Raw genomic sequence first — 26,000 nt, forward strand, 5'->3', positions numbered from 1 at the left:
TTGCTCGCTAATGATTTAATGTTAGCTCACCGTAACCTATGCTAAGGTTGACCAGCTGGCTGTGTCTCGGCTGCATGGATCTGCCATCAGTTATTTCGTGGCACTGACTGATGAAGAGTTTGCAAACAGCAAACTGGGCTTAATGTCATTAATAGTTAACATCGTTTCATGGTATTTTGATGGCTGTACTCAAACATGTAACACGTTATTCAGGGTCTCCTGGATGTATCTTTTGGCAAAATCTTAAATAAGTAAACTAGTTCTCATTAATTACAGCACTGTTGCAATTATTCACAATTACACTGCAATTGCAGTAAGGGTGGCATTGCTCAAATAATAAGTAAGTGAAGTTAATTTCTAGATCACATTTAAACACAGCCTAAGCTGACCAAAGTGCTGTATAGAAAGCAAAAGCTGCTGTATAAAGAACATCAAAATGTAAAAGACGAAGCAAAAAGAGAACATAACAAAGCCAACAATAACAGCAATGTACAAATACAGAATTTTAGACATGAGATTAGCCTGAATGCTCCTGAAAAATACAAATCTACCTGATGATTAATCAATAGGCTACTACGTAATATGGCCATGGTTAATAATAATATAATAATAATTCAAGTTATTTTCAATAGGCCTGTGATGTCTGATGTCGGTAAATACTACAGTGCTCATGAATATATTTCACTGTCTGTTGCCATGGAGAAGACACTGAAAACAGATCATCTGTTAGAAATGTGTAGCCTCCAAGCCTTGACAAAGCTTGTCCAGAAGTCCTTGATTGTTTCACAGGCTGATTGCTAATCCTCAGGAAGAACAAACCAATCCTAAAATCAGAGGAGTGCCCCATTTATGTCTAAATTCACCCTGATATTAGCTGCATAGCAACATCATTTTAAGCTTGGTGATTGGATGTTTCCCACTGCAATGCACTCTGGGACTTGGCTTCCCTCCCAAAGTACACAGTCTTGGATGTTTATTTATTTTTTATTTTTTTTACATTTTACACTTTTTTTTTAATTCCAATGCACTGTGTCAATGTTTGTACTCTACCATGATAATTGATGCTCATCTAACTGTTGGTAATACTCCAATGGTCTTTCTTCATCTAGCATTATCTATAGGAAAAAAAAGAACCCTGTTCCACTGAAGTCTAAACTCCCCCCCCCACTCTCGCTTAAAGCCTGCTACAGTGAAACCAGCTTATAGACGTCGTGAATCATGTAGTTCTTTCGATGAAGAGAAAAACCCTGCAGACTCTTTATGCGTGTGTGCGTTTGCTATGAGAGCGTCTGTTTAATCATGATGCATTATCAGTTCATAACTGCAGGAGAAATAGTCCATGTGATCGTAGCTAAATCATCCATTAACAAAATCTATCACCTAACGAGTGACCCTACTGCATGAACAACGATCCATCATCAGCACACCAATAAACACACAGCGTTTTTCTAATGATGAAATACTCATTGCCATTATACCCAAGGCAAGCAGCGCCCTCGATCAAGATAAGCATTATGAAAAACTGTGTAGATGGTATCTGTGTTATTTATCTGTATCGAACATAGTGTAATTTGGCTATTTGGTCTTATATTGAATGTGCAGCAGAGCATGAGGCAATGTATCAAAGTGACAGCAGTACACCAGGGTTCAGATTGTTTCACAAGGACAAAAACCAAGTAAGACAGCAAAGAACACCGGTGACAGACACTACTTTTTAACGTGGTGTTAATATGGAACACATTATAAGCTTCAAGATACTCGGTCATGAAGACTGACTTATGTGGGACAAAAGAAAAAAAAAGTGTAAAGCCCCACCAGCAGCAATACAAAAAGGTAAACACAGAGAACATGTTTACTAAAATGTTTCTATTATTAGAGGCTTATCAGTAATGTAAGTGTACACGTTAATCTTTATCCATGGGTAAACACAAGCATGTTCAGTAAACTTAATGACAATCCACACACTTGACTTTGATATTTATTGTGTACAAGCAGTGTTGGGTAATGTTACTTTACTTGCGGCGGCCCACCGGCAGGCCCTGCAGACTTTTAGTATTTTGGAGTCTGTAATGGGCTCAGTTTTAGAGATATAGTGAAGATGTTGGTATTATACATAAATTAACTAAGGTTCAATTTTGGTGAAGGAAAACTGGCAAGGCCAACATCAAAGGGATCCCTTGACCTTACACCTCAAGGCATCTGAATGATAATGGGTTCTATGGGTACCCACAAGTCTCCCCTTAGCAGACATACACACTTTATGCTAATACCGTGCCGTTTGGGGATAAAAACATGCAGTTGTTCTCATGCAGGACGATTTTGTCATTTTCGCCTATTCTAAAATGGAGTATTTGAATATTTCTGCATACGGGGATCCTTAAACCGTCTTTGAATTGCATTAATTGGGTATGACTGGAAAGCTGATTCTCTTGTGGATTCAGTGAGCCCAATGGTATTCATGAGTGATAACGTTAGTCCCCATAGTAGCTATTTCATTGTAGTGACAGCATTTTTTGAAATCCTGCGTTCACTGTATAAAATGTGCTGTTGCAACTTCTAGGGTAATCACAGCCTCATTAGGCTTTACAACCACAAAACTTAGGGTATTCAGATGATGTATGTTTTTTCTACGTATATTGATAGTAAGGCGATTTCTGAGAGGCTACCAGGAGAGAAGTGCTAAATATCCAATTGTCAAAAAATGCAATTCTTGCAGAAATCTCCAAATGTCAAAGGTTTTTGATACCAAATCACACCATGGCCTTTTCTATAATGCTCCTTAAGGTCTGGATGTCTTAATGTGGTATTTTAGAAGGGGAGTAAAAAAGGTTAAATGTTGCACCAAATCTTTGTAACAAATGGTGTCAACCCGAAAAGTGCTGCAAGAACTTGACATGAATTAGTCATTACTGAGCATGGGAATGGGCTTGTTGACCTGCTATCTCCCCCTGAAAATGCCCCGTCCCCCAACCTTAACACTCTAACACTGTCTCAAATGCAAAAAAATCACTCTGTCTCCTCTGGTGACTGATGCAGGTGGCAGTAGCTCAGTGGTTGTTACAGGGAAACATGATAATGGTTTAAAAGTGGATTGCTTATTTGAAAATGAAACTAAATAACTGATTGATTTAATTGCAAAACTAACACATTACATTACTCATAAAAAGGTTTTATCTTGAGAACAATTAAAATTATCATTGGCAAATGTCTTCATTAGTTTATGAGATACCTAGACATGGCCCATTGTGTGTCTAGGGGAAATCGTTGACAAATCTCTGAAGCAGTTGTTTTGCAGAAATGGGTAAAAGGGGTGAAATCAGTGAGGGGAGGCTTAAATGAAAGTGAGTGTTAAATGGAGTGAAAAGGGTCTACCATCTGCCAGCAGGCATAGAAAGAGCCCTTATCTTTTCCACTAAGCATCTGTACAGTGTTGTCCTTAATGGGCCGAATCAAGAGACAACATCACCATGCACTGTGGCACTGGCCACCGAGGACTATAAAGCTCCAGATATGCCTAAATTTGTTTTTGGCTGATGTTTTAATGAGCAGCTGTGGAGTTCTGCAGGGCCTCAGTGTGTAAATATAGGCCTACTGAAACACCACTACAAAGAACAGAACACATGGATGAAGTGTCTTTGATGTCACTCAAACCTTTCTATAGACATGCTTTGAAGTTGGAGTTTGTTTCTTGCTTGTTGGCCTACTGGCACTCACTGAAGCCACAAATAAATCTAAATTTGGGCAGGACATGGCTCAGTGGCGTAGGACGGGCAACTGCCTGTGATAGGATGAGAGACCTGTCGATCAAGCAAACATACTGTACTTCTCTTAGTTCTAACATTGAAACCACCGCTAAGACAGCACTTAGAACTGAAGCTGTTTAGATGCTTTTCAGTTAACCGCCAGAAGGATGCACTACAGCCAACACACTGGTGAACAGCAACCACAGACACGTTCCATTACAGCCTGGTGTACAAGTTTTGATGTATAAAAAAACACTCCCAACTCATCACATATGGACGTTTGGTCAGAACCCCTTGGTGTCATATTTTTTTTTAACGCTCTGGGTATGGGTACCCCTTGGGAGTAATTTCTATATTTTTTTTCATGGGTTGGGTTAGGTTTAGGCAATACAACTACTTGGGTAAGTGTGGGAAAAGATCGTGGTTTGGGTTCAAATAAGCACCTTTATACCTGCTCCCTACGCAAATTTTGTCCCTCTTCATACTATGTCATCTCACAACACCATGGTTCTCATACAGATGCCAAAGGGTGCCTTGTACGTCCTATGGACCCCTGACCTAGCTGCCATATTTGATGAGTTGGGAGTGAGAACAGGTTGTATAAACATCTGAATGTCACACTATGGGTTTTGAGGCTTTAAAGCAGTGTACCCTGGGGATATCCTCAAATGTGTGGCTTTAGAAGGCTGAGTTGTCCGTCACATTTGTCAACCAGAATCTTATGTATGTAATTATGTGGCCCATTTTACACAGTTTACAGTGGGTGTGGAAAGTATTCAGATTCCCTAAAATGTCTCACTCTTTGTTAATTTGCAGCCATTTGATCAAATCATTTAAGTTGATTATGTTGATCACCCCATTTTGACAGGAAGACACAGAATTGTAGATTTTTTTACAAATTTTTACAAAAAAACCCAGCTGAAATATCACATGGCCATAAGTATTCAGACCCTTTGCTGTGATACTCGTATATTTAACTCAGACTTGAACTTAATTGATTGGACCTGATTAGGAAAGGCACACACCTGTCTATATAAGGCTCACAGTGTTGGTCAGAGTAAATGAGAATCAATTAACAAAGAGTGAAACATTTAAGGGGGTCTCAATACTCTCTGTACCCACTGTATATGTATGCTACTCATTGACATGTAGTGCTCTCGAATGTGGCACGAGTATGCGTGTTGAGGTGCAGATCACCATGTGTCATATGCTTGCTGGGATGACCTGTCCTTACTGACATGACACTGATGAGTAATGAGCTATCAGTAGCTTCCCTTGTAATGTAATTGTAAAGGCAAATGTTAGCTGTTATTTGGCTTGTAGACAGGGTTTGTGGGTGTCAGTTTCCCATTGATCTATGCAGATGTCATTGAGACACAACCGTTCAGCTGACTGCATATAATCTAATAAGAAGAGCACTTCAGCAGCAGTCTGGATGAGGTCATACTCACTTGTGTTCAATTACAGCAGCACTTGCTAACAAACTGCAGTCAAGTGCATGGGACGAGAAGACTTAATGGTGCTTCACAACACGACAGTTTTAAATAGATTTTACATTGGATCATCTAGTTCAAACAGAAACTTTAGTACATTTTAAACTGTAGGAACACACACAGAAAGACACACACACACAGCTATCTGGCTCTGAACCAATAATTACATTAGCAGTGAGAGTCTGAGTATGTCCCTCAATGTTAATTTGATCTAGTACAAGTGGAGGCCAGCTAATAGCTTCTATGTCTCTGATTAGTAAATAGGAGGATGGTTGAGTGAGTGCACTTCCTCACAGTCAGTCATAAAGCACACTAATAACCAACATTAACCCCCTTCGTGGTGCTTGTATTCTGGTCAAAACTGACCTGTAGCTTACTTCACATAACTTTGACTCTTCGTCATATACTCAACATTGATTATATGTGCATTTAAAATTAAAAACATTAACATTAACAACACAAGCTCCCCCCACAGCGATTTCCTGGTTGATTCAGTGCGGAAGTGCCAAAAATTGCAATTCTCCGAATGGCCACTAAGGGCAATTTTCATAATTAGCAATTTCTCATTGACCCCAATGTTAAATGGGCCGATTTTCAGAGCTTAATTAAACCTATTTAAGGTACCAAGCTAGTTTTTATTTTATTGGAGGTTAAAGTGTATGAATAATTAGGGGCATGGTCTCTTGAGTGACAGCTAGATGCTGGCCCTCACTTCCCCTCGGAGGTAAACGCCAGCCAAATGGACATATCTCCCTCCCCCCAACGTCACATCAATGCCCTTTCTTGGTAAGAGGAAATGAAGCAGAGTTAAAGTGTGACAAGATTGTGACTCCTGTAGGTGAGTACGATTTGATCAAGTTGAGAGAACGGACCTTGACAGGTGTGCTACATCCGTTTTTTCTACAGTCTCACTGAATTTCTGAGTGAAACGAGAAGATTCATATCAATCTTGTGTCATTCGTGTGTTACAGTACAAAGCTTGCCAATTAGAAATAGTTAAATACCTATCTATTGTTGTCATTAAAAATGAATTTAAGAAAAGGAATACACAATTATCATTCAACTACCAATCTGATTCAGAGAGTTTGGTGAGTCAGACTTGGATAGTAATGCATGACACATCCCTCTTTCAAAAACACATACCAGAGTCTCTTGGTTACACTGGGCCTGTTTCCATGTACTAGATCTCATTAGACCTCCTCCCTGATGTCTACTACTCCTCCTTCTCCCACCATGCACTTTGTTTAACTTTCCATTACACTGCCATAACATTATTTAGAGGGTATCTAAATCTACAGCTTTATTTTGGGATATTCGGGGAGTATGGATAATTGAAAGTCCTTAAAGGCACTAAAACTATTATCTATGTAAAGATATAGAGAGTAATGGTGTCCTGAGCAGAGGATGAGGTCACTCTCCCTTTGTGTGTGTGTTGTAATCTGAGTTTCTCTGCTGTTTGTTGTTGTATATTGTCCGGCAGCCGGTCAATATTTTCTGTATTGGGGTAAGAGCCGCGAGGAGGCAATTCCCAATGCACTTTTTTCAGTATTTCTGGTAGAGCATCTTTAACAATCCTAAACCAAGCTAAAATTAGTTTGAAAAGTAAATTGTTTGGCTCAGTTTGTTAGGCTCACTAAAGTCTGGCTTTTCACATTAAGTCCTACATTCCTAAGCTTTCTTTATGAAACACTGCTCAAAAAAATCAGACTGGTGACACTGGTGACATAGATTAGTACATATGACTGGTGATCATTTGAGCTGCTTTTCAAATGTATTTGGATGTCTTAAGTTTACAACACATTTTCAAATGAAATACAATGCAAACTTTGAGAAATGACATAGGTAACTAAAAGTTCCAATATTTAGGGTTAAATATAGCCTTTCTTTAACACGACCAAAAGAATAGAGATGCCATTCTCATTGTGGCGGATTATTACAACCATTATATTCATGCTAGGTAGTTCCAGTGCAGCCTCCATTACATGAATGCACAGGAACAAAGACATATGCCCTATCAACAGATTAGAAACCACAACTCAGGCGTCGCACCAATAAGTAACAAAGTCAGCGAGAGCCAAGCAACGCCTCGCTCTGCTCTTTCAAAATAATCCTAAATTATTCATTAGAATCTCAACGAGGCTGTCAGCAGGAGAAACACATATTACTTATGTAAATCCTCAGTGGCAAAAGGTACGAGCTGTTACATAACAGATGCAGCCTGAACTGTCACCTCGCTGTGTGAGCGAACATCCTTGCACCCCCACCAACACCAACATCATATGGCCTCATTCACTCAATCATCATTTCTGTCTCCCTGTTCATTTATGTTATTAACACCCTCTCACACACAAATATCACGAGCATTACAGAGGAAAGAAACAGACAGCAGCGCTATCAACCAGCTTTACCCATACAGTTTCACAAAGACGTATGTCCCTCTTAATGTTATTGTGATAGCATTGGGATAATAGCAATGGCAACGTGATTAAAAAGTATTTTTTACTGTTTGAGCTGTCGTGGTTGATATAAAGCAGCTTAAACAATAGTTAAAGCTGTTCTTACCTTTCTGGCATTTTTACACTTTCTTTTGTAATCTTAAAATGCTCCTAATAAGCGTGTGGCACAAAATGTAAAAGAAATCCACCAGGTGTTGAAACTCTTTCGAGGGAGGCGGAGATGTTCATGTTCAAATTTTTACTACAGTAAGTGCTGTGTGACATGCCAAAAGGTAAGAATAGCTATATAGTAATTGAGGTTTAGGTTGGGTTTAAATATAGTTTAACTTAATTTCTGCGTAGCCATGCCTCAACTAATGGCTTTAGATCTTTTCCATAATATTCTTTAATGTCTTTATGAGCTGTCTACTTTGACTGAAAATGGTCTTCTGTTTAATATCCAATTGTCACATCATGACATAAGAAAATAGGGTTTCTTTCACTAAAATATGCACAAACAGCAATCACTGAACTGACTGAAATAGGCTACATCAGGGTTATTCAATTCATTTGGAAGTGGGGCCAGTTGACGAAAATGATCCAAAATGAGGGCTGGAAAAATATGAGCATCACATTAATGGATATTGTAAAACAATGCAGCGACATAGGAGTACATACAGTATATTGTCTTTAGTTTATCAATGTAGATATTAGTCATTAGCCTCAAAGTGCAACAAGCTTGTCAAAAAACCATCCTTGTTAAATGAACAAACTTGTGAACCAGAGGTTTTCACTCTATTATTGGACAAAAGTACAAGTTTGAGGCTCTTCTCCTTTACTTGAGTGTTTTATTTACAAGCTACTTTATACTTCTGCTCCACTATAAATCAGTGGAAATATTCTACTTTTTACTCCACTACATTTATCTGATTACTTCAGTTATTAGTTACTTTACCAGGCTGACAAGCACATATGAAACATTAGTTTATTCATTAAAAACTGGACTGACACAAATGAACGTAACATTAATGCAGAGTAGCATGATTTTTATCAACTTCTCCTCTTTACACTCAGATGTGGCTGCGGAGTAAACACAGGCTTCGCAGTGACAGAAACTAAAACTTCTCTGGTTACCTGGCGGTTTTTTGTGCTAAAGAGACATTGGTGTGGTGATTTAACCACAGATTTAACCAGACAGAAACGATTGAGAACAACAACAGAGTGGAGCTTAGCGAGCTGTTGCCAAGAGGATTCGGAAACCCACGAAGAAGAGCGGAGCGAGAGCGTGCGTAGCGAGAGCGTGCGTAGCGAGAGCGTGCGTAGCGAGAGCGTGCGTAGCGGGAGCGTGTGTAGCGTTGTGGCCGGGTGCCTACAGGGCGCGCGTGGAGCAAGTCTCCCAGCATGCTGGGATTTGACATGCTGAGATGGACACAAGAAAAGACGGTCATGAAGGCTTGCGCTACGTTGCACCTCATAAACCGAACGGTACGCACGTGTACCGAACCGTGACATGCGTACCGAACGGGAGTTTTTTTTTTTCAATAAACCGTTCCGCCCCTAGTTCAACCTGAAACCCAGACTGTACTACAATACTTATATATCTGGAGGCTGAGGGATCTCAGTGTAGAACTGTATTTTAACAGCTAAACTTCTGTTAAAATGTGATGAGATTCATGTAGCGGAAATGTGTGGTACAGAGACAACCCACAAAGCTCATTATTCTTAACCAGCTCCTCTTTCAGGCGTCTTATTGCTGCCTTTGCATGTGCCATTGCTGGTGTGTTCTGTCAGATCATACCCTTTTGAATCTAAAGGCCAAAAGTTGCTGTCAGATTTCCATAAGGAACAGAATGGAGCCTTCAAAATCTGAACACACTGGACAGATAAATTGACTCTAAATCCAAACCAGTGGATCCCAAACCGTTTAATTTTTGGCCTTCTAAAATGAAGTTATACCTCGTCACAAGCTGTGTATCGACGACCTGTGAGCAGCAGGGATTTTTTAATTCTAACCATTTTTCAGCCAGAATAAGTAAAACTATCCAATATTGGGTCGATAACCACTAGAGTAGACCATAGAAGGACTACTAGAAATGACTATTATTGGTTTCAAAGTTACACTGCTGCCTGTTCATTATGTTGTCTAGCTAATCTGTTACTGGTGGAAACAACTCTCCTGTTTTTGATCCACACCTTATTAGCAAGTAATACCATGTGCTCATTTGACCACATTTCTTGTGACCAGCATAATTAAACATACTATACCTTCACATTTTCTGGATGGAGACCCCCAGGGTGTTTGTCCATGTACTGACACAGGTCTGTGTGCTGTAAAATAAAAGAAAACAATAGTATTATAGTAACACAAAAAAGTATTAAAGTCTGTTACAAGTTATGGATAAGCCTGAGAATTCAGAATGTTATTGTGGTTGGATGTCAATTCTATTAAAAGTGAGGCATCATAGTGCACAATCGGACATCTCTTGGGGATATTTCCAAATACAGAATGCAAGTACTCTTTGTGGACAGGGGTATTTACATACCTTTGGCTTAACATTAACTCCTAGCATGAGTTTTTATTTGCAAAAAATTAAAAATATGATTGCCAGTTTCAGTCACCTTATATTTTGAGTAATAATATACTATGCAGTTATATGTCAGCTGTGAAATGAAAATGCCATATACCCAAAAATTTACAAATATTGTTTTTTTGTTCTTCATTCAGGTTCATCTGCTTCATTGTTATCTGAATCATTTTGCAGATTTTGTTTGTGATGTTGAGCTTTTCACCCCACAGGCAATCAACTTTATTTGCTTCACCATTGCCTTTAGAATTAATGCATTTGCACACACAGGTAAACGCACCAATGCACATGCAGTGATGTTACATGCAGTTGTCTGGTTTCAGTTCCTTAACATTCATGCAATATATTTAAACATTACAAATGCATCAAATATTAAAAACATATTTACAGTGAACATGTATGTATTTTAGGGTGCACGTTTTGCTGTTCCTATTCTCTATATGTTTAAAAGTGATTGCCACTGATCTGTTGTCAATTTCTCAAAATGGCATCTGTTACTGTTGAGCCCTGCTTTTGTCCATTAAAAACAGTTCCTTCTTGACATTAAGAAATCTGAGAAATGTGGTTTATTTTAGTGTTTACCATCTGAGATGAAAGGGGATTTGTATGAAAGCTCTACTGACTAATAAGAAATCCATGTTGTGTTACAGTGCTGGCCTGCCCTTCACCTCTGTGTTTTGTTAGCAGATTGAGGATAGAGGAAGCAGTGGCTCTGAAATCACACTGATATTTACAATCTAAACAATCTCCTGCTGCTGCCTGCACCAACGGAGCCTCGTCTGATGAATAATTCAGACAGATGCTCCAGCGTGGACATGCTTGTCCATCATACTTTCTCCTCTATCTCTCAGTAATATGTTTCATTTCAACCCCCCCCCCCACACACACACACACACACACACACACACACACACACACACACACACACACACATTTCCCTGTCTCCAGTCCCTATGCATTTCAACCTCACCCTGCCAATCATCATTAGCATTGATAGGAGAAAAATGAACTGATTTTTGTGGTCGGAAAGCCTTCGGTATGGAAAACAGCAAAGACTGATTACAACTCTGAACACAAGATGATCGATCAACATGAAACCAGCACTCGCACATTTGCTTGGAATTTTAAAGGTCCCATATTATGCTAATTGTGCATGTTTATTCTTTTGCCTATTCCTATTTTTGATTTCTACTAGAACATGTTTACATACTTTAATGTTCAAAAAACTATTTTTCTCATACTGTCTATCTGAATATACCTTTATTCACATTCACGAAACGTTCTTTAAGCCCCCCTCCTGGGAAAGCCCAGTCTTCTTTGATTGGTCAGCATTTCTGTCTCTAATGCATGTGCTGTGCTCTCTGCTTCTCTGTACAATCATTGCAGCCATGCAATGACTCTAATGGTACCGTACAGCACTTTCCAGTATACAGTTTCTAAATAGGGGCTGTACAAGTGTTTTGATACTTTCACAGCATTTATATAGCATCTCGCTCTGCTTCATAATCGAAAAAGTAAATATATTAATATTTTAGTAAAAATAAATAACCTTTAACCAGGCTAAATTGATAAATGGAAAAATCAAATAATTCCTCATATTCAAATGAGTGTAATGCATTGCAATTAAAATATGTGTTAAGCAAAATATATGAATAATCAGGGAAGCTCTTATGACCTTCCACTTCTACTTCTACCCTTTATTCGAACATGACCTGCTGAGCTCCATTCACATCTCCTCAAATCTCCTTCAAAAGTTGACCCTTTGACATGTGTTAGATCTACTAAAGGGGGGCATCGCACTGTTTTCAGTCTCATCAAAAGAAGAAGTGGTAGAAAGCTGAGTAGGCTTGTTCTAGTTGAGAGATTTAGCCACACTCAGCATTTCAAGATCAAAGATTGACCTGAATATTAATGTGACCATCAATGGCTCCCAGTGAGTACATGTGGAAAGGGAGGGGGATTGGAGTGTTCTGAAATCTTGTAGTTTCACTCTTATTCACTTCTGTCCAGAAAGCTAGTAGTACAATGTTTACCATGAAAAATATGGTTTAGTATTAACAAGTAAATATATCCTGATGGAGATGTTCTTCCCCTGGGCCTAAGCAATAATTCAATATTTTGACTTCCAGGGACTCAGACAGGATTTTAAAAGACTCTCTTCATCTCAAAAGAAAAAAAGAAGTTCATATGCAGTAACAACAGCAGCAGCACTTTCAAGGTTTGTAACATTTGAAAAAGTTTCTTTCTGCTTTTTTGCTATAACACTGTGGATTAGTTTCACATGTAATCATCACATCATATAAAAATTGATGCCGCGGTTGCAACTTCCAATGTGGACTTGGCAGTTACAAGAGGAGGTAAGTAAGAGATCACTAAAGACCCCAGAAGTTAACTGTTGCATTTTAGTTTAACAAAGTAAGCAGTGCGGTGACCTACTAGACCAACAGGGGCTGTAGTGATTGCCACAAGAGTTTGAGTGATATTGATTTTTAGGGGCCAATACCAATGTCTCTATCTACATCTATATTGATATTTGTGAGTTCATAAAACCTGATAATGAACCGGCCAATATTTGTTTTTAACTTAAAGTTGTACTCCATAAGATTTAAGATATGTTGTTTCTAACAGCCTCTGTGATGGTAAGATGTAATTGTATTAAGTGTACAGTATCTGACATATTAGCATATAACCTACCTGCAGAACTTCCCATTTAGTGCTTATCTTTGATAAGCTAATACTGATCATTTGATAATGTCGGCCATACTGATATCAGTTGGGCTGTAGTTGCCACTTGGCCAACAAACAATTAGCTGACATACTCACAGTAAAGTGGATATATTTCAGTTGCTACCATGTAGTCAATGGTATGTTCGAGTAGTAAGCATATAGGCTATAATAACCAATAGAAAATAGAAATTCCGTTGGTGTCCAACATATTTGAAGCACTAAAACAGTGACCTTCCAATAAAACAGCTGCCTGGCTTCCTTTACTGAGCAGACAGACCAATCTCTGTTGCTTCTAGCTGCCGTCCTATGATGGAAAAAACTCAGGCTGCTTTAACATTCTTCAAGTGCCCTATAAACATGAGCAAGCCAATCAAAATATCAACAGCTCATCTTTCTGTGGACAGAGTATTAAAGAACTGAAACTCAATCAGGAAGCAGACTCTCGGGTCAAAACAGTCACACAAAAGACACGGACATGAACACTGACCTCTATCTCTCTTTCTAAAAACAGATTTTCAACCTAATTTCAGACCTCTACCGACTTCAAAAAGGTTTCAGATGCAGTGTGGAAACTCACCACATATTCAAAGACCAGAGTCAGGGTTTCCTTAGTGTGGATGATGTCATGAAGGAGCACGATGTTGGAATGCTTCAGGCCTTTCAGAAGAGACGCTGCAGGGACAGAACAGAAAGAGAGTTAATGGGAGGCACAACCTGAGCTACCAGAGGAACCGCTATGATCCGTGCCTTCATTAGCTGCATCATTAGAATGCAATAAAGGGCCTCCGTAAGCCTTGCTATATTAATACAGAGGATTAAGAAACAGAGAAAGGAAAACAAAGGGTGGATTACGGCTGGAAATTCTCACACTCATTTGTCAACACATTTATGATGTAATGGACATTGTTAATAAGTAGAGCAGTGAGAAGATGTGTTGGGGAGATGGTCCAATTGCCTGTTACAAAAGCGTACTGGTGAGGCTGGGTGTGATTAGCACATTCTGGGACAGACTTGTTAAGACTTTCACAAGTGATTTGCTTCATCGGAGCCAAACCTTGAATGCAGTCAGGGAGCATTGTGTGAACAATAGAAACAGATATATAAAAAGAAATTACCTTTACAGTCAGCTAAGGTTGAAAGAATTTGCAAGGGTCAGTATTGCATGAGAAAATTCTACACTTCTAAAGAGCTTGACTTGAGAGTTGAAAAGACATGAATATTATATTACCAAGACTATGCATGAAAGGCTTGGAATCACTCATGTAAGAATATTATTTTTTTTCAAATGCTTTAAAAGGAAAATGTACAAAATCAGTTCTGTTTTAGAAGGATGCTTCACTCTCAAAATGACTATTTGTATATCAATAACTAATTTTGTGTTGCCTTGAATTCTTGGATAAACAAGACTTTACGAGTTGCGTGAGAGTTGTAAGTGGAGGTTTTGATGTAGTCTAGTTTTGCTGCTGTTAAACATGCTGTTCGCTGTGGAGACATGCAGCAAAAACAAAGAATTCAAGGAAACTGATAAAATTGGTCATTTTAGGGTTAAGTATTCCTTTAATGGTCAGCATTCATCCTAATTATGATGATTTATTAGGTAATGATGACCTGTGCGAGATAAGAGTGAAAGCTGCAGTTGGCTGCTATTAAACCTGAACCTAAACACTCAAGAATTGTGGCAGCTTTAACTTGCCATAAAGGACTTGTGATTTAACACAAGACAGACATGACACTGGACAATACTTGAGCTGCTAATACTGTGGCAGAGGCGTTTGTTCTAGTTGAAATGTCCCTTTTTAAATTATATTTATATTTATTTATGGTAAATGAACTTGGATTTAAGAATTAGTCTGCCAATGCCCAGCTAAAATGAGGGTATCAAAAATGGTGTTTGATATAATGTAAAGCTCAAGTATTATAACTTTAAGGACTCCGGCTTCAAGTTTGAAAATCATATCTATAAATATTAATATATATTCATAAGTAGAAGATGTCCAAATAGTTCTGTCAAGATCTTACTGAGGCCTTAGTAAATGTTCCATAATTCCATTAATGAACATTTCTATTTCACCATCACCACACTGATTTGTTAGAATACTGAATACAATATTCTGAAGCCACTATACCTTGAGATAAAAAGTCACCCGGCCACAGTACGGCAATACAGGGAATAGTTTCATTAGGACAGAATGTGAGAGAGGCATAATAAGTGCAATTTTTATTATGAAGCAGAAATGGGGTTTTCAGACAGTTGCCAATGTGATTAATTTACCAAGCACAAAGTTCTCTGCCAAGGGCACAGGGGAGCTTTGACGCACAGACCCTCAGAGAGCAGGCGAGTGATGGAGCCTCATGAATACATTCATCCTGTATGAGTACCTAAAGGTTGTTAAAGAAATCAGATAAAGCAGTAAGCAGGAGGTTAGTGCTACAGTCATATTCCTCAAAGATCTGTCACCAGTTTGAAGATCCAACCCCCCCCCCCCCCCCCCCCTTGCACACATACACACACCCCATCTCTAGAAATGGGCATGAGAGTGTGCAGTTTTAATAGGGGTGGACACACACACACACACACACACACACACACCCACAACTATCCTCTACTCTGGATATATTACTTTATTCAGCATCAGTCTGTAATTCTGCTCACATGTCAGCGCCTAGAGCTTCCAGCTCAGTAATTGCTGAATTAGTTCAATTTCAAAGCAGCTTTCTGATCCGCTCACAGGGAGAGTTTGGACCGTGTGTGTGTGTGTATGTGAATGTGTGTGTGTGTGTGTATGTGTGTGTGTGTGTGTGTGTGTGTGTGTGTGTAGCCCTGGATCATACACAGATCAAACAGACAGAATCGTTTTCTCATCGTAATTCAAATGCCAGTCATGCATGTAGAGGTGAGTGTTTCTTCTTAAGCTCCAGCCAATAAACTGAAAAGCTTCAAATGCTTCACATACACATCTGACAGGACAGGACAAACCAAGCAAGGAAACACTCTGATGATGTCTTACATTTTAAAAGACAGTCAGTGGCTGAGTGGATAGAGCAATCGCCCCATGTAAAGAGAATGAAAGGTCCTTGAGGCAGCGGGTTCGACTCCTACCTGCGGCCCTTTGCTCCATCTCCTGTCTGTCCTTAATAATAAAGGCTTGAAAAACTGCCAAAAGAAATCTTTAAACAAAAAAAAAAAAGAATGTGACAGGGCTCATCGTACGCTTTCTAAACTGAAACTAAACTACCTAAACTGAAGCCAGGCCAGAGAGCATGGCCAGTCATTAACAGGCTGCACAGGTACCAGGTGAAGGAGAGGATCATACGCAAAGCTCCCCCATCTCCATTTATGAGGACTACATGCCGGAGGTGGTGGAACAACGCCAGAAATACAGAGAGGTGAAGTCGGAGCTTTACAACCTGGGCTTCAAACCTGCATTGCTATTCCCTGCCAGGTTTGTCATCGTGATGAAGGACAGAGCTAGGAAGAGACTCTCTTTGGTCTCTGAGGCTAAAGGCTTCATAACATCCATTCACATGGAAGAGACCTGATGCTCGTCTGAGGCTTTGAGACAAATATAACATCAATCAGTCAGGAGGTGGCGCTGTTTTGAACATCACTCACACCGGGAGCATTAACCGTACTAGTTATGGACACAAAACTTTCGGGGGAGGTATAGACGGGGGCACACACAGAATACACAGAAAAATGACACATGTCCACCACAAGGTAGCGCTATAATCAAGGAAAAGGCTATTTGGCCTCTAACTTCCACACCGTATAACGTAAATTTAGATTTCTTACATACACGTTTTCTGAAAAGTGCTGAATCTCGGGATACAGACCACGGCACATCTCTGCACAAAATCACAAAAAATGAAAAACCTATTTTTCAAACTCCTAGGCTGAGAGTACGATCACCATGAAACTTCGCAGGAATTAGCCTTAGATCATCTTGGTGAAATGTTATCAAAAGAGCATGAAACTTTGCACACAAAATATTTTTATCACTACGGTACAATAGTTGTAAAAATAATAAAAAATAATAATGTTCATAATCCAAACAATGTGGAAGTTATTGAGGAAAGACGTCCTCTCCATTGTAGTCAAAACATGAAGTGCTGCGTTTCTTTGCAATAATTTCTCCAATTAACACAAAACTTGAAAAAGAAATTTCCCATTCCAGAGTAAGGTTCTGTGCAATATATGAAGTGAATTGGCCACAAGCTTGCACTGTTAAGCAAAATTGAGTAATGCATGCATTATGTGAACTAATGCAAATTCTTTTTCAAAAACCAACACTAATACTAACTACTATCTGTGCTGCACTCAAGCAGCGACTGCCCAAGGAAATGCAGGTCCGAATTGCATTACCTCCACAGGTCGCTGTGTCCGAGCTACTTAGGGGTTTGGACCCCGTTCATACCTGCTTGGGGGTCTAGTTTATATTTTTTCTATGGCCAATGCTCTAAAGACAGGTACTGGAGTGCGTATCATTTCCTGGAATACTAAGGGCATGAACGCGATAAAAATTGGTAAGGTCTTGACAAAGTTACAGCACCTTAAGGGGGATGTGATGTTTCTGCAGGAAACACATCTCAAATCAGCTGTCACCCCACGTATTAAGAGGGCGTGGACGAGCCACTTATTCCATTCAAAATTTGCAGATTGAGTTAGAGGGGCAGCCATTATTGTTCATAAAAGGGTCCTGTTTGAGCCAACAAATGTAATCCTAGATACTGACGGCCACTATGTCATAGTTTCGGGCACACTCCAGAACACATCAGTTGTCTTAATTTTGGTTTATGCGTCCACCTGGGACGATGAACAGTTCTTTACAAGGCTATTTGTGGAAAGTGCTTAAAGCTACTATTCGGGGACAGGTGATATCCTATATTTCTCAAATGAAAAGGGCTGAACAGGCTAGGCAGGTGGAAATTGCAGTTAAAACTTGATGGAACCTACTCCACCATTTCCCTCTATAAGAAACGGCTACTACTACATTCGGAACAAGGCCTCTTAATGACACATGTAGTGGAGAGACAGCTGCAATAATCAAAACAAAGCTTTTTTGAGCAGGGAGACTCTTGGCACAGCAGGCCCGCACATCTACCTTATAGAGTATATTGGCTCTGCAGTGGAGTTACAGACTTCTGCCCACCCTGGGCTCATACTGAGATACCATCTTCTTCCTGCTCTTTCTGCATTCTACGATTTGCTCACAGCTCCCCATAATTGCCCATAAGATCTCACCTAATCCGGTCGTCACAAATGCCAATAGAATTTGGATCTAGTTCAGGAAAAAGCACCGTTTGCTTCGATCCTTGCCCCTGGTTTGAATAACTATGCGTTTCTCCCTTCCTGCACAGATCCTACATTTCGCATATGGTCAGATAAGGGCCTTAATAACCTGTATGACGAAGGTGTTTTTTACGTCCTTTGCATCTATGTCATCAAATACAGCCTGCCTAATAGCTAATTACCTTCAAAAGCAATTCTCCCATTTTTCCGACAATTTGATTGATTTGTCTTACTGTTATTGTTAGTATATGTTATTATATGCTGAGGACACTTCCTAATACTCGGAAGGAGAGACACCTTAATTATCTACTAATGTTAAATGTTATTTAATAACCTAGTTGTTTACAGTGACTAGTACGTCAGACATGGGTTGTTGGGAGGGTTAATGGGATTCATGTGTGGTTTTATTGTTCTTTCTTTCTTTTTTTGCCTGTCTGCAAAAATTTAATAAAGAAATTTTGAAAAAAAAAAGATATTGATAATAAAGAATAAAGACTTCTTGAAACATATTGACGTGTTGTTTCACTTTGAATCGAAAAAGATTTTTAGGATTCAGAAATTGAAAGAGAAGATTGGTAAGTATTTTCTGTGTTTGCGTTGACTTGAAATAATCCATTCAATACTGAACACTGAAAATGCCTAATAAAATCAGCAAATATTGAGTTAATTACTAACCTTACTATGAATGCTGGATATGGCTGCTTATTTTCAAGATATATTCAACATAATCTATGGCCCTTCGCCAATATAGTGTGCACACCATGTTCAAATTGTCAATCTCAATACAGCAGGCTCCCAGTACAAGCACAGTAAAGCCAAAATACTGGCTGCCTGCACGCAAGGGTAAATTACATCATCCACCAATGTCCACGAGGGTCTGGTTGGACCGTCTGAGGGCTGCCCAAAAAAAGTGTCCGCACAGACTTATCCGCGTTTAGGACTTTTTTGCAAAAAAATATGATAACTTTGTGGGGGAAATAGGTGTATGGGGGATCAGCGCACCTGTCAAAGTAACTTAGTTGTCATGAAAATATAATTTCAGTCTGTTTATTTGTATTCCAGTAACATCTAAGCAATGTAACAAGTCTCTGAACACGTTACCTTCTCGTATGGCTGTGAAGGGCGTCCCTTCCTCCTCTTGCAGACGAATCACTTTCAGAGCCACCAGTTTCCCATTCACCCTGGCAAATGCACAAAGGACAAACAAAGCATGGTAAGCCTGTGTTGTCGATTTTTTTTGTGATGTGAAAAAAGAATCCATTAAATTCAGTGGAGCTGGAGAACAGCGAAGATCGTTAAGTCAATGAAATGTAATTTTGCAGCAGTGGAGTGAGACCTGGGTACAAGGCCGCAAGATTACAAGTGAATGAAGCTCACCAATCAAAACTGTTGTAGTGAAGAACGACGCAAAATAATATCATTACTGAGAAGATTATAGACCGGCGACTTTCATACATTTGTGTGTGTGAACTTTTCATTGTGTAGCTTTAATTAGCAAAAACCTGTACGGAAAGCATCAAACCATAAAGAAGTGAAACGTAACTATTGTATCAATGAATAACAAAATACATCCTGTGGTGATTAAAACAGAGAAAATGACACTGCATGTGTGGGAGACAAATTATTTACATAAAACTACACTGTGTAAGTGTTACTGCTGTTCCATTTAATGAATCCATTCAGTTACAGCACTGCTCCTGTATAATTAAATGTAATATTAACTGCCTGCATGAGTGGCTCCTATGAACTATAAAGAAGAGTAACTGTATTAGGTGTGATTTGACATGCACCCACTACTTACTTGCTCTTTCCTTTGTAAACTGTAGCGTATGAACCCTCTCCCAGTTTCTCCAGCTTTTCATAGGAATCTGCCTTTCCAAACTTGGGGCTTGTAGGCTAAGGGGAAAAAAAAGAAGGAGATATTATAAAAAAGATAATATAAAAGCATGAATTCAGTAATCCAGAAATGAAAACTCTCGGAGGATTTCACACAAGACATTACAATTTCACGAGAGATAATAAAATCTGGATGCTCCTCACTGCATCACCGGGAAGGTGTTATGTCAGTGAGGAGGAGGAGAGAGAATTTCACCATGTCTCCGTGTAATAACTCTGAAGACTGCTCTCCATTTAATCGTCAGCTCATAACTTTTAGACACATTCCTTTGTCGACAGTTCACAGAGAAAGAGGTATAATAACTACAGCTCGGAGGAAATGAGGCCGAGAGCTGAATGTGTTCATACTCGATTAATATGAAAACTAACTCCAATCTCAAACTTCAACTTATTGGATGGTGTAGAGGGGATGTGCACTGATGTGGTATGGATTCTTGATGATAATGATTTCAGGGTGTGTTGAACCTGTTCGGATACAATGAACCCAGAAGGTCCAGCTTCGCTTCCAGACTCTGGTGCCGTATGTTTGTGTTCTGAAAGCAAACAGACCGAACGATTTTCTGATAGTAGATCTGTGATTTCAGCACAAATTCAAAAGTCAAACTGAAATCCACCTGCTGATTGTGAACTGTTTGGAAAAAGTGATTTTACACAAAATCTGTAAGTGTTGTATATTCATTCAAATCATTTGGTAATTATGGTAAAGTGTGGAGCTTGTATTTAATTCTGTATACTGTGCGGTTCATTAAGTCCATTCAAAAGTGTGTGAAACTGACCCTGAGTAACCCCCTACAGTTATATTGCTTTACAAGATGCTTTCCCCCCCCATCTGTCTCTACTCATTAGTTCCAACTTGAGGAGTGTAACAATATATCGATATAGTATCTTCAATTTAAGTTAAAAAATCAATACATATCGTCATCTTTAAGACCTTTATTTTGAACTTCCCACTTTACTTTTCCAATGATTCTTTTTTTTTATTTAAAAGAATATATTGTTTATAATTTAAATGTCTGAAAGAGCTCAGTGATAAAAAATCATAAATCATATTTTCGTTGCTTTTTGTGATTTGATATACATGCAGCTGATTGTGTTCAATGGGGAGATGATATTGATTAATCGAACTGAAATCGAGGCACACTCATGTTGCTGTCCAAACAAACGATACATTATTGTATCGTATTGTGATTTACACCCTACATAAAATTCGGTCAATTTGTAGTCTTAATAATACTAACACCTATTTTTTCATGAGCTTTTTGTGACACCAGAGAACAAAAATCTACACGCAATAAATATTAAAGTGGTGCATGACTTGTTTGTTACAGAATAAGATTTCCCCACATGGGCTCATGTTGTGCTGATGATGATGCAGGATGGCAATCACTGAGTTACCTGTCAGTATGTATAACTTCATGTTTACAGCTCTCAGTTTGTTTGTAAAAACATGAACGGAACCAGAACTAAAGGAAATAATAGTATTTTTTTTCTCTTGATTTGGAATATATTAACTATAGGTGTGAATGTACACTGATTTGAACAGCAACAGTTAGGTCTCAACGTCTCAACTCAATTCCGTTGTTGTTTAGAGCTTACTGGTGGTAGCAATCAGATGGCCTGGTCAGCAAAAACCTGTACATTGCTGTGTTCTACTAACTGTGTAAAGTATGTTCTATATGCCAAATGTCATTATGTCAGGGTATTGCGCAACATTTTAATTATACTAAAGTTTCAGTACCAACACCACAACTATACTTTTTTCAGTATATTACTTTGAGAACAAGCCAAAGTCCTACGATTGTTAGAAGGCGTCCTAATACAAGCAGCCACACTAGGACCATACAAATTTAAGACTCAACCGATGTTAATTGTAGCCAATAAGACTATGTAAACAGGACCATTTGAGTATGTTGATAAATGCTAAAACAAAGTGCAACAGTAGCACAAGAATAGAATAGTCATAAAGTCAGGGAACTAGCTATCTAAATCCCCAAATTGAAAATCGAAAACCTTTCCAATAAATGAGATTCAAATAGTTGAATACACGGTTGAACGTTACATACAGTATATTTTTTTGCTAATATTAAAATGATAACGTCAACGCCAAAAAAGACTAAAGATATGAATAATTTTTTCCCAGTACTACATTCCAGTTTCCAAAAGCCTTTCTAACATACCTTTTCATTTCACATAAAACTTCTAACCTAAGTTCCTTTACATTCACATCCTAAGCATAAAGGTGTTGAAGACACAAAAAAAAATAAACCAATCTTTTATTTTGCAGCAAAAAAAAGATGTAACAGTCCTCACTGAGGACCTCACAGCCTCTGGAGTTATGAGTTCTGGAGTTGGACGCTTTTCACTATTTTTCAAATCATTTTTTGGAGCTGCAAGTAGTGTTGTTTTTGGCGGCCTGTTTTACTTTTAGTCTAGTCTAGTTTTAGTCAACTAAAAGTCTGACCATTTTAGTCTAGTTTTATTGGACTAAAACTTATGACATTTTAGTCTAGTTTTAGGTAAAGAAAATTGCATATTAGTCTCTTTTTAGTGATGCAATTATATTAAATCAATATAATAAAAGTACCTAGTAGTATTGACGAAACCAACATTTTCTTCTAGCCAAACCCATGCAGATATCTTTAGTTTACATGCATGTACAGGTCTAGAATAAGTAATCCAATTTATGTTGATGCTAAATTCAGTTCAGTGTTATTTACTCTGTGAAATACAAAACTAGTGAAAGTATTTGGCCAACAAGGGGATGTTAAGTGCACTTATAGAGCGAGTCAGTCAGGAGGAACTAAAAACACACTTTACACTATCTCACAAATAAATACACACACACCAGCTAGCCACGCGCGTGCGCACATACACACACAAACTCACGCTAGTTTCTCTCACACACGCTAGTCTCTCTCACACACGCACGCAAACACGCACGCGCACACACCTCAAGTGGTTACCGCCAAAGCTAGCGTTAAAACCCGACACATTAACCGTAGCCTCATGTCGCATGAGCTTAATAAAACAGAAAGTATCGTTACGTTACGTCTTGACTTACCTAAAGTTCATTATGGGATGCCCTGAGGTGTCTCTTAAGATCCATGCTGTTTTTTCCTGTGATTTTGTGGCTGCATTTATCTCTTTCTTTTTCCACAACACATTCCGTTTTCCTTTCCACGTCTGTGTAATGAAAGTGTTTCTTCTTTTCCTCCCAAACACGACCCCCGGCTGGTGCCACACTTTGTTCTCATGTTTCTTTAGTTGTCGTTAACCCTAAATCTAACGGTAACGCTGACCCACAGCAGCGGCAGCTTCAGAATCCAAATAATGCGCATGTGGGGATTGAGGAGGTGACGTCACCCAGACGCGAGACTAGGAGAAAACTACAAAATAATAAGAATAATAATAACGTGACTAAACGACGTTATTTCGTCACGTTTTCGTCAACGAAAATGAAGAGACATTTCATCCGTTTTTATTCGTCAACGAAATTGCATTATATATTTAGTCTTAGTCATCGTCACATGCCCAGCATTTTCGTTTCGTCTCGTCTAGTTTTCGTCACGTGATAGAGGTTCGTTAACGAAGATATTTCGTCATCATTTTCATTGACGAAAGCAACACTAGCTGCAAGCAGCTCCTCCATTCCCTCTGGATATTGCATTATGCGATAACAATGTACACCAACAGCAGGACATTTTTTTAGTATATTCAATCTTTTAACTTTTTCAATATAAAAACATTCAAACCTGCTTAGGTTTGATAAGTAGTCAAGTATTTGCCCGCCGCTCTTACGTTCTAAAGCACACTACCAAATGCCTCTATGGTTGGAAATACCGTAAACTTTGGCTTCTTGATAAAACAACAAAATCCCACACCTGACTCTTTTTTTCTGACAGGCTTTAAAGGTCGCCCTGTACATTTAGACATCAGTAATCAGCTGGTAACAAAGCAGCTGATGAATGGGCTACTGATGGTGAAATATGAATGAGACAGGATTAATCTTAAATAGGATTAGGGTGACTAAGCAGGTAACTGGTTAATCAAATGGAACCTCATAAATATAAATCATGACTATTAACCTTTAACTGATCACAATTAACTATCAAAAAGGGGCATTATATAACATGTACAATGGCAGAATGAGAAGCTTCTAACCTTGCCAACTGACATACCGTATTTTTCAGACTAAAAGTCGCTCCGGAGTATTAGTAGTAGTCTCACCAGACGAAAATTCATAATAAAGAAGAAAAAAACATATATAAGTCGCACTAGAGTATAAGTTGCATTTTTTGGGGAAATTTATTTGATAAAATCCAACACCAAGAATAGACATTTCATCTTGAAAGGCAATTTAAAATAAAAATAGAATAGAGAACAACAGGCTGAATAAGTGTCCTCTATGTGACGCATAAACAACGAACTGAGAACGTGCCTGGAATGTTAACGTAACATATTACGGTAAGAGTCATTCAAATACCTATAACAAATAGAACACGCTATACGTTTACCAAACACTCTGTCACTCCTAATCACTAAATCCAATGAACTCTTCTTCCTCGGTGTCACTTCTGAACAACTCCGCCAACTCATAGGTACGGAAGTAGCAGGTAGCATCTTTTTTTTTTACAATGCACTTCTGCCATGACCCGCCCCCGGCGAATTTTGATAGGTTGACGTGTGTGTGACGATTTCTGATATACGCCTAGTCTCTTACGTGACTGACATAAATAATAAAATTGATATTTTACGGTAAAGTGTTAATAATTTCACACATAAGTCGCTCCAGAGTATAAGTCGCACCCCGGCCATACTATGAAAAAACCTACGACTTATAATCCGAAAAATACGGTAAGTGCAATTAAATTCAATTAAATTAAATTATCCCCAAGTACAGGCCATGTCTGATTCTAAAACTATGCCTCTTTACAATCCAAGAGGTTGTGTGTAAAATATGACAGTTAGGTGGGTCGGCCTGACTAAACAAAAAAAAATCCATGAAAAGGACGATTTACACATTTTCATAATCACAGCTGCAACAATTCATTAGTGTCTCGCAGTGATGCTGGCAGGCAATCAGTCAAGCCTCATAACACACTTATTAAACCTTATTTGTCCGTACATTCATTAGGCATTTTTCATTTGGAGCTAAATTAAAAACGGAACCATGTAAAAAACCTGAAAATCTCATTTGTATGATTAAGAGAATTCTGTTGTTTTTCAACAGCCTTCAATTAACCATGTGAGGGAATACAGGCTGGAAAATGAGTTTCAGATGGAGAAATGTAAAACAGCGTGGCTGCCAAAACAAAACACCGGAGAAATACAGAGGTAATTGGGGCTTTGAAAGCGTTTGGAAATCCATAGCCCCGTCAAAGTAAGCCGAGCAAGTGCATGCTACTGTTGATATTTTGGGGGATTGATGTTGAAATAGGATTTGGAATTAATCTGCCTTTAACTGGTAGAGAAAATTTCCAGACAAACTGCGAGAGAAAATGCTAATTGATGTGCATTTCCAACCAAATGAAAATGCATATAAAAGCAGGTGGATGGAAATGGAAAAACACTTTCATTCACTCCCACGCACAAATGGACCCCGCCTTGATTGCTTCAAGCAGAATTCAAGCTGATTGAAATTTGACACGCAAAATTGCGAGGCTCTTCGATGTCCAGGCCCTTTGAGAGAGGGGTTGGGCTTGTTTACAATCAGCTTGCCTGCTCTTTCCTTGGACTTGGGAGGCAAAAGATTGTCTGACTGTGTGATTTCAAGCAGTTAACACTGTTCTGTTTTTTCCCGGGGTTTTTTGCCCTGGATCTTTCCTCTCAGA

At 38.8% G+C, this 26,000-nt stretch overlaps 1 protein-coding gene across 2 annotated transcripts in view; it reads right to left on the minus strand.

The window, feature by feature from the left end:
* cdk14 (cyclin dependent kinase 14) overlaps nt 1-26,000 on the minus strand; it is a 179,864-nt gene that overhangs the window by 99,489 nt on the left and 54,375 nt on the right. For both annotated transcript variants that reach the window (XM_083917973.1, XM_083917974.1), the window contains 4 exons: nt 20,075-20,169; nt 19,375-19,454; nt 13,561-13,655; nt 9,937-9,999 (listed from right to left, as the gene is read on the minus strand). In XM_083917973.1, coding sequence (XP_083774099.1) covers nt 9,937-9,999; nt 13,561-13,655; nt 19,375-19,454; nt 20,075-20,169 — 333 coding nt within the window. The remainder of the gene's footprint in view (nt 1-9,936; nt 10,000-13,560; nt 13,656-19,374; nt 19,455-20,074; nt 20,170-26,000) is intronic.

The sequence above is a fragment of the Echiichthys vipera genome (genome assembly GCF_963691815.1).
Source record: "Echiichthys vipera genome assembly, chromosome: 8".
NCBI classification, from domain to species: domain Eukaryota; kingdom Metazoa; phylum Chordata; class Actinopteri; order Perciformes; family Trachinidae; genus Echiichthys; species Echiichthys vipera.